Here is a 16,811-nt window from a genome sequence, read left to right on the forward strand (position 1 = left end):
ATTTGACGTCAGGAACGACCCCACTGATGATGTACATGTACTTACGTATGCACTTGAATCATTTTGTTAGAAGTTTACAAATGTATACAACAGTATTGTTTTCAAATTGTTCTGTTTTTGTTTGGTGTTTTCATGTAAATGTCAGTCTATCGTATAGACACTTGAAAATGCAGTAAAGCAAAATAATATAATTGATTTTGAGTGTTTTCAGTTCAAAATGTTATGTAAATGTAGCTTTATATATATATATATATATATATATATATATATATATATATATATATATATATATATATAAACACATGTATACTTAGATTTGAATGATGTTACACAGATTGTAAAATTTGTCTATTATTGATACGCCATGATTTATTCAAGAGAGAATACGGCATTATAAAAAACAATCTCAAATCGTATATTCTCAGATCTTTTTTTCAATTTTATTGTGTACATACTCCATTTGTGTTGTGTTGGTTTATCAATAAATCACTCAAGTAAACATAATGTACATGCTGGAATGGATGCTTTGGAAAAGTCTTCAATTAACCCATACATCATGTAGCGGACAGGATATGCACCTGCCATGTTTGACTGTTTAAAAAGTGAAATCTGTAAATCTTTCATTTTATTGGTAGGTTCAAGTTTTACCTGTGAATGGAATAGTGTCCACTTGGATGACCAGGTTCAGGGTAAGTGTTTTATCTGATCACTCAGCTAACCTACTGTGTGTATATTTCCTTGGTTGAACTTGAAGGCCTTTACCATAGATAGTGCCTCTAATGTCATCACATTGATTAAAGATTTCATATTCCAGTCATAAATTTCTAGCCATTATGCAGGTAAGCCTCACAAGAGGGCATCCTAGATTTGTCAAATTGAAGGCTAAAATGTTAGGATTGGTCATTGATCATGTGTTTATACACAAAGCAGCGAATACAGTGTATGTAAGAGAACATCATAGTAGTGGTTTGGTATGTTTTGATTACTGGTAGATGCTAATAAAACAGTAGAGCTGGACCAACATGGAAAATGAATGCTACATTCATGTCTGTTGCCTTTTATGCTACAATACTCATTCAACTATTCTGTCCCTCATTTCTTGCCCCAAATGACTTGTGAACAGCGCCCTTACTCTCAGAGGTGAAACCATGAAATCTTTTGTCTTTCTGATAACTGGAATACTGTATGACTGGAAATTGAAACCACAGTTTTCATTTTTTGCTGAAATTCACGCACAGCAGCGTGCGTGAAAATAGCACCGTGCTGTCAAAGTTATGGCTGCCAAAACAAGGAAAAAACCCAGAGCTAATACAATGTATGATTGAATGTAATGTCAACCATAGAGCTACCATAATTGATAAGTCTGTGAATCACCGGTGCACATAAATAAAGCTGTGTTTATGTATGCGTTCTGATATTGCGGTATACAGTATGGCATATCGCACTGTGGTTGAAATAGAGGCATACAAATTAACTACTAAACAAATATATATATGGATACTAATGACTCGAGCGGGTTGAAAAGCTCCCAAGTACATGTAGGGTGTACTTCCAATGCCAAAAGAAATGTTTTCAGCAACATTTTGTCATACAAATGTATTCCCTGATGGACAAATTTTGAAAGTGAAGACTACAACTTACAAAGAGATGTACCAGAGTCCACAGTGAGAAATAGCAACTAATACAATGTATAAGCCATTATTCCAAGTCAGAGTAAAGGCCCGAGTAAACTATCTCTACTACATTCAGACACTTGTAGTCTGGTATCAAGAAGTATTGCCATGTCCACAAATGTACTAGTACTAAGTCTGTCACTATAACCCAACAGAGTTAAACTACCTCTACTACCAGATACTTGTAGTCTGGTACCAAGAATTAGTACTGCCATGTCTACCAATATAGTCACTATAACCCAGCAGAGTTAAACTACCTCTACTACCAGATACTTGTAGTCTGGTACCAAGAATTAGTACTGCCATGTCTACCAATATAGTCACTATGACCCAGCAAGCAGCACTTCAAGCCTCTGATGTCATCACAAGATGTGAGCATATGTTTGTCAAGCTGTTACTGAATACATATACATATACATGTAATATAATTATATATACTGAATTGAGTTTTTACGACACTTGTTATTGAAATGAGTAATAAGCAATGTTAATTTACATTTAACTTAGTATAATCAGGGAAATATTGAATTAAATTTATAGTCTATTTTTTTGTCATTTTGTCCTGTTTTTTCCAGTTGGGAGTTTCACATTCCAAGTCTCTCTATTCAAAGATGGTAAAATCATACTTGCCTATAAAAACGTAAGTAGAACATTAAAAAATAATGATATAATGCACTATAATATTGAAAGATATTATTTGAGAGATTAGGCCAAAAAAAAGATAATTGTTTCTGGTCAGCACGCGCATCACTTAAAAACTCCCGTGCTGTGTCGGTCTTTTTGTGTGTGTTTGTCCAGCCCATGCAGTCTGCAGATCCGTGGGGAAACATAAAAATAACCCTCCCTACTTCAGTGAAGACAACTGTAGAGCCAATCATGAACAATCAAATGACATCTGCCCCACATACACACTTGCTCTAATAAAACAAACAGTAACTGCCATAAAATAGTAGATTGAGTGACAGGTTTGTTAAGAATTAAATATTTTTTGTTAAAAAGCGTTGTTGCACCATTTTAGACAAACTGTTTTGACCAGAAACAATTTTGGCCTTATTGTATAATAGCTAGGCTACAAATACAAAGAAATAGTATTGTGATGCTGTGAAGTGATAAAATTTCTCTTGGAATTTATTTTCACTGTTTTCATTGGTATGGTGTTTCTGCTAAAAATAAAGTCCCTTGGATATACTTGTTATTCATATTTGCCATGCATATATTAAATACATAGTACATTCCTAAATCAGTGAAAATTTCATCCAGTCAAAAAAAACAGTCAAATTGTCTTGTCAGTAATGAAATCCTTTGAAAATGTACTATTTGACATGTTACCATTACTGTTGCTGATTTCTACACAATTGGAGGTTTATTTTTAGCAGCTGTGCACGAATAAAGAAAATGTGCATGATATAAACTGGTCATACAAGGCCTGTGTTATCTCGGGAAGGTTTTGATTTATTATACAAGTGAAAGTGTGTGTGTTGTGGGGTGGGGGGTTTCACTTGACCAGTTGGTTTAACATCATTTAATGGTGATAATATCACACGAAAGTTACATTGCTTGAAAAGATTCCAGAAAGGTAACTTTTATCTCTGCAAACTGTATCTGATGGAGTCTAGCATCAAGTTTTATTCTACAATCAAGTAAAAGGGTTTACTTCTTTTGGCAGATCCCCCTTTCCCCAAACAGCATGAGAACCAAGGATCATCCGGTCAAAGTAGGCTTGGCTGATGCTTTTTATGTGGATGAAAGACTCTATGGAAGTAAGTAAGAGTTTGTGATAATTTTACACAACTGTTATTAGTAGAGAATTGATGGAATTTAATAATTTGGCATTCTAGTACGTGTTGTAGACGTTTGGACATGTAACAGTTTCAGTCCTAGCATTTTGACTCTACTTTGGATGTTTCAGCACCAATATTGAAGCTGATTCAGTTCCACTACCCAAGAAAAATCAACACTACTTTAGTGAAATGTTGTGTACCTTATTTCAATACAAACTTACCCTAACCCTAACCTTAACCCTAACCTTAACTGTCTTGGGTACAGTGCCACACATCTTGTGTAGTGGTGGCGAAAAGTCAAGGGGTGAGGCCAAAAGTCTAGGGCCAAAATGGTTAGGTGCCAAAATGACCAGTTACCATGGTTACATCCTTATTTGCATACATCTAGTGAATAATTAACTAGAATGCCATCAAATCTGAATCTCTCAATTTAGTCTAAGGAGTCAATCTGTACTTTTTATGTTGTAAACTTTTCTACAGGTGAACACCAGAAAAGAACTCTGGTATGTCATATTAACAGTTATTTAGACTTGGAAGGTCTGTGATTGTTTCTGTTTAAGTCGCCACAAGTGTAGTTGAAATTGTGGTTACTTACATAAAGTGGAAACAATAACAGATCTTTCTGGCTAACTGTTACTGTGATAATTATGTAAGAAAATAGCCAATATTGATTTTTTGTGTGTTTGAAGATTTACAAAAAATTATGACATTAATGAAATAGTTAATATATTAAAATCAAGATTAGTATATTGGCTATTTTCTTACATAATTATCATGAACAAGCAAATGACATCCACCCCACATACACACTTGCTCTAAAGTACTAAATAAAAAGAACAATAACTGCCATAAATAGTAAACAGAGTGACAGGTTTGTTGAGAATCAAAAAAAGAACATTGTCACACCATTTTAGACAAAATGTCCCAACCAGAAACAACTCTTTTTTTTTTGGCCTCACATTATTTTTAGATTTTCATGTTCACATCAAATCTGCATTTAGGCCATCAAGAGCTCATAATGAGTATGAAAGGAGAGACACCCCAGGGGTGCCTAGCCTCAGAGTTAGTAGCTATATATGTAGCTATATAAGTAATACTAAGTGTTGATTTTGTCTTTTCAGGTTACTACAGGAGAACTATCTATGAATACCATGATGTCAGTCTCAATAAGTCATGGGTGGCATCCAATACAGCATTTGAGTTAACACCCTTACGAAGTAAGTAACACAGACCTAGACACTAGTGTGCATTCACACACACACACACACACACACACACACACACACACACACACACACACACACACACACACACACACACAGACATAGACACTAGTGTGCACGCGCGCACACAGACACACAGACACACACACACACACACACACACACACACACACACACACACACACACACACACACACACACACACAAATACTTCAAATTATGCTATTATGAGTGTCGCATATATCCTGGTTATTTTACTAGCTGTAAATTTGAGTCCAGGCAAGCACTAATTCTTTTTGGAGCACTCATTGTCCTAATTACCAACAAACCATACATTTGTAGAGAAGAGAAAGAACACAATAATGAATATGACATAAAATATTCATTAATGTAGTGTAACCTGTTTATAGGCATGTAGATTGTAAATAAGTATTGACAATTGTCTTAGAACACAACTTCATGGCATATATTTAGCCACTGCATGATGACAGGCTAAGGCCGTATGGCATTGCTATGTAATGTGTGTCACAAGAAATGCTTGGACAATATTGTGAATATGACTTGTAAAGCAAAGCTTTAGATTGCTGTATGTATGTTACTGCATGTGTTAATTACTACCTCTAAGTGTAACTATACAGGACTGGTGTATTCTGAAATATGATAACAGAATGACCCTGCTTATACATTGTAATAGTCATGGGTGACTTGAGTCTCTGCTAAAAGCGTGACTTGTCAAAGGTCGTTACTTACGGAAGTGTTTTTGAAATGAATAGTACAAAAGTATAGCTGACATACGGTATGACAATGATTTACAGGTGTCTGCTAGACTTTCTTGAGGTGATACTGTCTGTCTTACACCCTTGACACCTGCAAGACACTTCACTCTTATAAAACTTAGATGAAAATCTGTTGGGCTAGAATAGTAGAAAGCAAATATTTGTGGTGATGACTATCACTTTTATGTTATGGCAACCACTTTCATAAAATAGAGGGCAATTAAGAAAAAAATGTGTGAGTTTTCACCTGCTACTTTGTAAAGCCATTCACTGAGGCATAGACTTTGCTTCACTGTATTTTTAAGGAAGACTGGGGGGAGACTGAGGGCCAAATAGTATGAAAATCTAAGTTAGATTGAATTACCCAAAACTTTGTCACATGACAGCATATTTGTTCCTGGTCCTTTTGAAAATATAAATTTAGATGCCATCTTGCTTAGTGGAAATCATCAGTCAGTTATTTTACAATTTAGAATTAACGTAGTGTTTGTTGGCCAATAGTTTTGAATATATTTGAGATCATAAATTCTCATCTTGTCAAATATTTGAACCGATAATAGGTGAGAAATTAAAAAGTAAGAACAAAGTTTGAGACTTATTTCCGAAATGCATAAATACAACAGAATCTCATGACACGTGAGTGCAAGTGTAGCGTACTTGGAGCATTTACATGAGAGTTTGCAGTGTTCTCTGTAGCAGTACTTTCAAGAGCATAGCGAGTGAAGTGCAGCAGAAAACACTCAGCCCTGCAAGAATGAGTGACACTGTATACCCCGAGTACCCACACTTGCACTCACTTGGTATGGGCTTCTGTTATTATTATTACATTATTATTACATATGTTATCCAAAGCAACAAATGTCCATAAAGATGACACCACGAGATCACATGCTTTCAGGTAGAACGAACAATCATGTCCTCATTTGCATATCATTTGCATGCAGGTATGCAATAATGTTTTCGGTATTGAACTGCAGGGCAAATACTACTAGCACACACCAGTGCAAGTAATCTCTGGTTCATATGTAATAATGTTTTCTCTCGCTATCTTTTATTTTGCAGCATGTAATCAGTTCCAGAGATGTAATAGTTGTGTAGAAGCCAACATTGATTTTAAGTGTGGATGGTGCCACTATGTCTCCAGGTGTTCTAGTGGATTTGATCGTCATCGTCAAGACTGGCTGAGTGCTGGCTGTGATGAAAAGGTCAGTCTATGTGTCAACATTTTCTTTTTGAATTTTTAAGTGGACTTTGCATGATTGTTGATTTGATGTATGGGGTCCTCAATGGAAAGAAGCTGACCCTTTCAGTACTTTGCATTGTTTGTAATGCTTAATTTTACCTTGAATATTATAGAATAGTAGTAATAAGATGTATGTGTACTTGAGAAAGTCATTTTTTGCAAGCATTTCATATACAATGTGACTTGCCATTTCAAAGGAACATGAACCATATTTTGCATTTTGGGTTTTGACCAATATTTAGATATTATTCCCCAACATTTTTCATCATTCAACTGAGGAAAATATGAGTGGCCTAAGGGCCCTTGTCACTACGAGTCACTAGACGAGTAGTGACAACCCTTCTTAGGTCATGAGTATTTTCCGACTGAATGAAGAAAAATATTGGGGAATAGTATCATTATACCATCACCAGTAATATGGAAAAAAAAATTGGGGAAAGTAATGGCAGTTTTGAGCATTTAGACTCATATTTCAAACACAGCAGAACCAATGATGTAGGCACGCATTTACGTGACATAGACATGCGTTGTTGTGACGTAGAATGACCACAGTATATATTCCTCTTTTTTAACGAGGTTCTTGCATGGTGTAATTTATCATATATATACCATTAGGTTATTATGTAAATTGAATTATGTTGAGTCTCATCACTTTAAATGAGAGATCCGTAGCATTGCAGTTTTTTTTGGCAAACAAAATTGGATTCTGAATTTCTCTCATTTTTGTGTGCACCCAAAATGTGTAGTTTACTATTAAAAAAAAAATTCATATCTTAAACAGTTCCATAAGAATATATTATACTGACTATGTATCACAAATTAATAACCATGAAACTAAATTGAGTCCATGTAAATATTTTATGTAGCAATATAAACTGCCTCACCTTGGTCTTTGTTCCTGTAATGTTTTAATTCATTGGTCATGTTTATATGCTGTGAATAACATCTTTATTTCATCTTGTTGTACAGACTGGAGAAATGAAGTGTGAAAGTAAGACTGAAGTGAAACCACATAGTGAGTAATATTACTGATTATGATAAGTTCAATTTGTATTACACACTGCCTGTGATATGTGTCTGAATTTTAAATTGAAGTGGCCATATGGATGAGGATTGAGTATTTATTTTTTATTTATAAAGCAATTTTATCATGGCGCTTCCTACTTGAAAAATCAATGTGAAACAACATATACCAAGTCTGTGTTTGTAACTCAATAAATTGCAAAACACAGATAAATGTGTAAAATGTTTGTTATTGTACGTACAATAACACTGTTTTTACACATTTTTTAACTTTTTGCAATGTATTGAGTTACAAAGTAACACAGACTTGGTCTATGTTATTTCACATTGATTTTTCAAGTAGGACGCCATGATAAAATCAATTATAAATTTAAAAATCCAAAATAAATACTCAATCATCATCCATATGGCCACTTTAAAGGGAATGTACACGTACATGTATGTAACCACAAAAAATTACTGGTTGTCATTATTTTGTACTTTGTATGATTCAATCCTTTCATATGTGTCACTGTGCTTGTGTGTTTACATATATGTGTGTGAGTTTGTATTGGTGCAAGTCCTTTCATTTGACTGTGTATACATGTGGTCACGCACGTATCTTCTTGTGTTTACATGTGCGTTTCCACAGTGTGCATGCAGTCACATGTGCATGTATGAGTGTTTCCTTGTGACCGTATGTGTGCACGCATGTGTTCACATGTGTATGTTTGTGTTTGCATGTGTAAAAAATATAGCCATATATCAGACAGTGTAATCTATAATATAGTTATTTTGTGAAAAGTACATGTGGAATGGTTACCACTGTTTTGATCCATCTAGTTTGGACCTTGATCATCAAGGATACTATCAGACAAAGTACACGTTACAAAAGACAGTGAATGCACAGTTTAAAATCTGTCCTCACTGTTATCAATATCACCAATCTTATAGACCATGCTTATTCAAAGAGTGCTGTCTGTGTGTGATGGTAATCCTTGTTGGACATGTACACAGCATAGATGTAGCAGGGCAAAGATTCCTATAGGATTATTATCCATAGTAGGAGTAGTAGCAATTCTTTATTATCCCCACAGGGAAATTTGTCGTGCAACAACACAGAAAAACATACATATACATGTACATGTGCACTGTAAAATATAAAAATAATGTTAAACAAAAATACAGACCCACCCCCTTTTACTATAGAATACTTTTATTTAATTCTTATACGATGTCTGTTATGGAGTCATTTATCATTGTCATTTATGGTAAAGTAGGAATACAAATATTATACAGTAATACTGTAAATTCCATCACACTGAGTCCTACGGAACATTGAGTCATGTTTCTATATTTTCTTTACTTATGTTTAGAGTCTAGTTCAAACACTATTGGTGTTGGTGGAATCATTGCCATAATTGTACTTGTCCTTGTTCTCTGTGGCTGTGCTGGATTTATCATCTATGCATACATGAATCCAACATCAAGAAGTGGATTGTATCTAATCTCGGTAAGTGTACTTTCAGCACAGGGCTCGGAGGTCGTCTATATTTTTATTTCATATTTCATGTCCTGTGTTTGACATCTACTGATTTCTATTATATGTATTCAAAGGAATTTATTCTGTTTTCTGTGGCTAGCAATAGTTAACAATAAGGAATGCACTGCATGTGAAAGGTTAGGACACACAGGTTTGAAGTACTTATAGTGCTGGATATAGAAAGTATTTTTGAACAAAAAAAGAAACAGGCAACATGTATCTTGGGAAGATACTAGAGAGGTTTAGATACACATTAGAATGTGTATGTGTACAGAAGATTTTTTGTGCAGGCATACACATAATGACAAGCACAAAGTTGTGTTTAGTTACATTCAAAAACACAAATGAGAAAAACATTGGAATGTGCACACATGCGTTGGCACCTTCTTTCCAGAAGGCCAAACACATGACTTTGTTTTCAAAACATGTCGGTATTTGTCCGTATTTTTGCCATTTTTCCTACAACTACCCAAATGGTGAACTGAACAATTACTTTACAGTTCTGCCTCCGAACTTTGATATTAAAAATACAACATTTAATAGAAGAAAATGGCAAAAACTTAACACATATTTACAGTTATGTGTAGACCACCATTTTGATATAGCATTGTATGGTACAGAACGCCTGGGTTGCTTTGAATCACATGACTATGATGCTACACGTATAGAACACAATGTAAATATGTGCATCTAAACCACTCTAATCCGAAAATTTCTAGCACTTATTTTCTGTTCAATATTTTTTCTTCACTAGCTACGCTACTGCTGCAGAAAGGACACCAGTACATCGGCAGCGGATGATTCTGATAAATATGCAGTGACAATGGACCAAGATGGACAACCAATAGAACCAGCCAGTCCCCCACCTCCCCAAGAAGCAAACATTTCACATGCTTAAAGTCATCACAGTGAGGCAGGGTGTCTTTTTGTAGTATTTGTAGAGCCAGAGAGTACACAACCAAAGAGAAATAATAAACAACCAAGATTTCAGCAGTTTACATGGTCTGAATATTCAAGGATGTGTTAACAGACAACCAAGAGGATGAAGTGCCGCATAAAAACGATAACTATTCCATAGACGTGATATGTCATGATTTTAACTTCCTCAAATTTAGTCCAGATAGACAAAAGTCAAAAAACTATTTCTTACTGCTACCCACCCTTTTATGCAGAAGCCCATTTATTTTCGAAAACACCGGTTAAAAAAAACCCCTGGATTTGTGTGTATACACATCTGATAATGTACATGTCATATAAAATATAAATTTATTTCTGATATTGTAAATGCATTGATTATTTTCTGTACTTAACTCTACAGAATCACATCATCAACGTGTTTTCTTGCTTGTATTTCTAAATGTTTCGAATACATTGAAATGAATTTTTATCAAAATTTCCACAAGCATGTACCTAAAAGTAGCTGCTACCACATCTCTAGAAATGCGAGAAAAAAGTTTAAATATATCTTCTATTGTATAATATTTTGTCTAGCTCCTAAAACCAAACTTGCATGTAAGTGGCACCAAATGATAATCCAGCACATAATGTAGATGGATTAGATGAATTGTTATTGATAATTACATAACCTTATATGCATCACTTGCTTAGTTTATCTGTCAATTACAGGTCAATGTATACAATCATATATAATGTACAGTCTGGACAGGATCCACTTGATTATTAATTGTGAATACGCCATATGGTTATCAGAAAGACAAAAGATTTTATAGTTTGGCCACTTGGAGTGCTGTTTTGGAATCTGCTATTAAACCAGATGTGACAACTGTGATAGTAGAGCATTTGAGCCCCTTTTGAAAATACTATTTCTTGGTGTTTTACATCAAAAGTTGGTGGAATTCTTAATCGGTCAAAAAGAAAATCCAACATTATGATTCCAGATCAAGTAATTTTTGTGAACTTAAGGAATCATTTAGACATATTTCGTGGATAGCTTCATGGGATCATTATAACCCTCATTTTTTGGATACCCTGGTGTTGACACCTCTTTCAAATAAGACTATAATATGGCGCATTCCCCCATCAATTAACAAGAAAATACAAAAGTTTCATTGCAAGTTGTCACTATTTTCCTTGTATCCTTGCATTAGAACCGACTACCTCATTACAGTCTTTCATGTGTTGTACAAAGCATGAACAAACTCTGATCCAAACTAATGACTTTTACCTCTAACTCACTAGTAGAGAGCTTTCCCTGTATACCATCATTAACGAGTGACCGTGAGCACTGCCTGCAGTATGACAGGTGAAGCGCAGAATCCCCAAATCAATTACATGTAATTGTATGTCGTATGAACCCAATTACATTATGCTAATACAATGTACTCCTACTTTAAGTCATCTGTTTGAATACCTTAACTTTTTCTTTTCACATCGCTGATTCAACTTAGTGAAATATATCTAAAAGAAGAGCAAAACTTGTATTTTCATGTTATTTTTAAATATTTGATAATGTGTAATATTTAAGAAAATGTTGAAGTCAATTGAATTTTGAAGTCTGTGATGAAGCACACCTTAGAGCAAACCTGTTCTGATGTTTACAACCATTTTTGTACTCAATTATTGCCGATGATGGATTTAAGACGTGCACCATTTTAATTGAATATATGAAACCTCTTGTGCAGCATTTTTGCTAACATTTTAGAACTGTGTTGGGGGAAATCTGATTAACTTTAAAGTTCCTTCTACATTCACTTTGATTTGAGGTAGAAACCTTAGGAAAATGTCTTGAGACCTTGTAATTAGCTTTTACCTACTCACTACCCTTAAGAAACACATTAATTGCCATTTACACTGCTGTTCTATGCACTTCAGGCTTAATTTTAAAATGTGATGACGTGATGGAATGGTTTCTAATCATAGAAGGTCTTCGACCTCACGTAGACAGGTCATGACAGGGGAAAACTTCAAATTGATTAATATTTGTGGGAAGAGCATTTCAAAATCATATTTAAAGCTATAAAATAATCGTCTAAAACCCAATGTCTTCTTAAAACAAACCACCCTCACAGCTTCTGACATGGCCCTTTAAATCCACACCTTCTGACATGACACGTTAAAAACCACGGCTTCTGACATGGCATGTTAAATCCACACCTTTTGACTTGGCCCTTTAAACCTACAGCTTCTGACATGGCCCTTTAAATCCACAGCTTCTGACATGACACGTTAAATCCATACCTTTTGACTTGGCACGTTAAAAACCACGGCTTCTGACATGGCATGTTAAATCCACACCTTTTGACTTGGCCCTTTAAACCTACAGCTTCTGACATGGCCCTTTAAATCCACACCTTCTGACATGACACGTTAAAAACCACGGCTTCTGACATGACATGTTAAATCCACACCTTCTGACTTGGCCCTTTAAACAAAATCAAAATTGTTGTCATGAGACACCTGAAAAGTTGTAATCATCAGATAATCTTATCTCTGGCTCCGGTTAGCAGTAGGGAGGTTTCTGTTTATAGTTAGAGGAACAGAGTGAAACATGAATGAATTCAGCAGATGTATGTTGAAGCAAAGACACCTAGTTTCATATTAAATAAATGCAGGATCTCTGCAGAAAAAGGAATATTTACAATTTTGTATACCGGTATATCGACAATTTAACAGTGGCAATGTTTGGCTAACTGACTGACTTCATTTTACAATAATGATATGTAAATTTCATGTAATTCACCAAATTGTAACTCATAAAAAATGTATAATATGCAAGAACAAATAATCATCCAAGTTTGACATAATTTGAAAAATGATGTATAAATTTATGAAAACAGAAACTCAGTCTTTTGCTTGTATTTGATATCAGTGTTATGTATTTATTTAGGAAAACTACAGTCTTTCCTTGTCATTTTCTGGGAAACAAAAACAACTGTAACAGCATTTCCTTGTCATTTTTCAGGAAAGGAGAACTACTGTAAACATATTTCCTTGGTGTTTTTTCTGGGAGAGGAAAAGCACATGGAGCAGCATTTACTTGGCATTTTCCAGGAAAGAAAAACTACTGTGAAAGTATTTCTTTGTTATTTTCCGAGCAAGGCAACTACAGTATTTCATTTTTTTTTCTGGGGAAAGGAAAACATCATTAACAGTATATCTTTGCTGTTTGCTGGAAAGGAAAATTTTGCAGTATTTCCATGTCATTTGCTGGAAAAGGAAAACTACAGTATAGATTTTCTTGTTATTTTCCAGGAAAGGAAAAAGTGCAGTATTTCCTTGTTATTTTCACACCTGTGAATGTCATCTAAAATGTCAGTATGAAAATATGAAAGATCAAATAAACGTAGAGTTTTTTGATTTCCTGAAAAATTCAGTATCATATTTTATTCTTTCAGAAGATTGTGAAGAACTTCATTAATGAGAAAAAAGAAATAATTATCATTGACAGGAAATCGTGTGGAAATATTTTTAGCCCAGGATAAATGCTAGGAATACTGTATCTTTTTTATTTATGATGTGAATGCACTTTCTTCTTTTTTTTTGAGTGATTTTACTCTGATATGACTTTCTGTTGTGAGCATTTTGTCTCACTTTAATGTGAATATTTTTAGTTCAAGATTTGACATCAATACGAGTACTATTCAGGTTGTGTATTTTTTCATTGTTTAATTATTTACGTTTTTCTACCAGTGTTATTTTATTTTTTAGAGTTAGTATGTAGAATGGATTCGAGTTGAAATTGTAATTCTTTGCATAACAGTTTGGTATGAAGTACAGTATACGTGTAGTCATAAATATTTCTTGTATCATGACTAAGAACTAATGATTACTCTGGTAATTGAGCCTTCAGTTTACTAAGATAGTCGCAAACTAAATCTATTCTTCAATGTCGTAGACTACAAAAGTGGGTGATAGCAGTTCCTCTGTTGTGCAATTTTCATCACCCCTAGGCTAGATCAAGATAATATCAACACTGGAAGTCCCAGAACAGTATACTGTTCATGGAACTCTGTCAATAAAACTCTGTGATGCCTCCCTACTGAGACTAAAATTAAACCAACGTTCATACAATAGATTATCACTGTTGTATCAATATGCTGCGACAATAGTTTTAGTTTATGTCTCTCTTAGTTAACCGAAGGCTCAATTACCAGAGTTGTATTACTATGTTTTACTGACATGGTGAATGTATTTAATACACATGTATATAGACGTTAGTAAAGTATCAAGTACTTTATACTCTGTTATTCAGACTTTATACAATCATATATTACACATCTATACTTTCAAGGCGAATTCATTTTATAGCATGGTAACAACCGTTCATAATATTTATTCCTGTATGGTTCTCACCATTTGAAGCCTCCTGCTTTCTTTAGCATTGCAATTGTGAATTTGTTGTCATTTTGATACTCACACACACACACACACACACACACACACACACACACACACACACACACACACACACACACAAGCCTAGAATATTGGTGATCAAATTCATCAAGATTCTATATCTTTCAAATATTTCTCTACAAAAATCAAGAAAATAGATAAAGTAGGATTATTTTTAAATGTTTATAAATGTGCATTGTGTGTGTGTGTGGGCGAAAATTTATATTCAATTCTGGTATTAAAAAAATATGTTAAAATCTGCACTCAAAATATTGTTCTTTCCAAGGTGAAATGAGCACAGTAGTATTTCATAGGTTTGCATTGTACTGTCTTCAGTAAGATATTTATGTGTATGCACACACAAATTAAGATGAATTGAAAAAAAAAGAATTATTTTTGGTAAAATAAAATTGTGACTGCAAGACAGGTTAGTCTGTGAAAGATGTAGGGCGTTGTCACCCATTGGTCTATCCAAGAGAAGGCTGGTGAGGACTGTATACAACAGAAAGTATCTTGTAGTCTAACTCTGGGTCAATCTGATTAAAATCTGATGTGGTAAAAGTGCCAAATGTCTTTATTTACCTCTATATGTCCATTATTTTGTGTCATTTGTTTTATTTCAAGTGATCACTGACTTCCCACATCTGAACCTGTATAATAGACAATCGCGTTTGAATCTCGCGCTTTCGATTGGCCAATCAGGATGAGCGTTACGTTGGCAGCTGAACACAGGAGAAATTGAAGCGTGCTGATTGGTTGTGAAAACCTTACAATATTGTCGACATTCAATGGGAGTGTCTAGTACACAAGTTCAGATGTGGGAAGGCGGCGATCACTCGGAACAAAACAAACGTCACAACACGATGGAAATACTGTCAGGTACATAAAGGCATCTAGCCGCTTTCACCACATCAGATTTTAATCAGATTGACTCTGGGTATAATCATATGGTTAGATTTATTGACAAACATATAAATAAAGTCTGAGTATAGAGACGTGTACTTTAAAAAAAAAAAAAAAAAACTTTTTATCAAGCTGTCTCCTTAAGAAAACATAGGCAGGATAGATTCATAAACAACATTTATACAGTTATTTTGCATTCAACTGGCCAGTTTTGATTGGCATTTTTTTACAGAGTGCTTACAATTTACAGAGTGCTTACAGTGGCAGAAATGTGTATCGAGATGCAGTCAGATTTGCTTCAGTGCCACTGGCGCTTGATCTTTCTGCAAGAATTTGAATTTGAAGGTCAAGAATTTGAATTTGAAGATGCACTGTACGTCAAAGTCCGATTTTCACATTTAATGTGATATTTTGATACACAAAAGTAAAAATAACAATCAATGATTATACTTTTGTGCAGTTTAAGGATCGACAGAACTTAATTTACTTCACATTCATAGCCTATCATCATGTTTGAAGAAAAAAAATTCTGCCAATGACAGTGAAGCATAACTGATCAATAGGTGTGACTTAATTTTCTTGTTATCACAGAAGCGATTATGGTTGCAGGCCTTAGTTTAGATATATAGTTGTCAAATTTATGTGTAAAATCAGTTGTATGGCAGCTCTAGAAAAGTTTACACCAGAGCAGAAATATATTCCTGTCTAATTCTAGTCATAACTCCACTGACAATATAGTAGAAATATGAGAACCTAGGAACTCGACAACGTGCCACTTGTCTTATAATATCAATAATTCTGCACTAACATTGCAATTACTTCAAGAACTACTGTTTCAAATATATCAAGCAAATTTCAAGTCACTAAGCATTTCAGTGATGTTACTATCGGGTGGGTAGTTGTTAGGGGAGGGTGGGGGGGGAGATGTTATATGCTCTGGGGGAGGCTGCATTGCTCTCTTAATATTCATACTTTTAACGGACATGGCGAGGGTTGGATGAGAAATATGTTTTCTCCAAAATAACAAAAAAAAAGGAAAAAGAGAGAATGAAAGAAAGTACATTTACATACCTTGACTCATGCAAACTAAAGTGCCTGCTTATAGAGGGTTTAACGTAGAAAATGTGATGAATTTTCATAATTTTGTACAAAATCCGCCCTCACCAGAATAGCACCCAGTCAAACATCATTGATAGATATTAAAGATATAGCTTTTTATTATGCCAGTGATTTCAGCATCTGACATGTTTCTCAAAGACTACAAAATATTGGATCTAAATTCTATTTTATAGAAATGGAGGTGACTGTCCTG

General features: G+C 34.5%; 1 protein-coding gene across 1 annotated transcript in view; it reads left to right on the top strand.

The window, feature by feature from the left end:
• LOC144434094 (plexin domain-containing protein 2-like) overlaps positions 1-14,637 on the top strand; it is a 56,324-nt gene extending 41,687 nt beyond the window's left edge. Inside the window, exons 6-13 of the mRNA XM_078122549.1 lie at positions 636-689; positions 2,249-2,313; positions 3,340-3,433; positions 4,576-4,671; positions 6,516-6,658; positions 7,666-7,711; positions 9,075-9,211; positions 9,996-14,637. Coding sequence (XP_077978675.1) covers positions 636-689; positions 2,249-2,313; positions 3,340-3,433; positions 4,576-4,671; positions 6,516-6,658; positions 7,666-7,711; positions 9,075-9,211; positions 9,996-10,139 — 779 coding nt within the window. The 3' untranslated portion in view covers positions 10,140-14,637. The remainder of the gene's footprint in view (positions 1-635; positions 690-2,248; positions 2,314-3,339; positions 3,434-4,575; positions 4,672-6,515; positions 6,659-7,665; positions 7,712-9,074; positions 9,212-9,995) is intronic.
• Positions 14,638-16,811: the final 2,174 nt, after the last annotated feature.

This window comes from Glandiceps talaboti, chromosome 4, assembly GCF_964340395.1.
Source record: "Glandiceps talaboti chromosome 4, keGlaTala1.1, whole genome shotgun sequence".
In the NCBI taxonomy this organism is placed as follows: domain Eukaryota; kingdom Metazoa; phylum Hemichordata; class Enteropneusta; family Spengelidae; genus Glandiceps; species Glandiceps talaboti.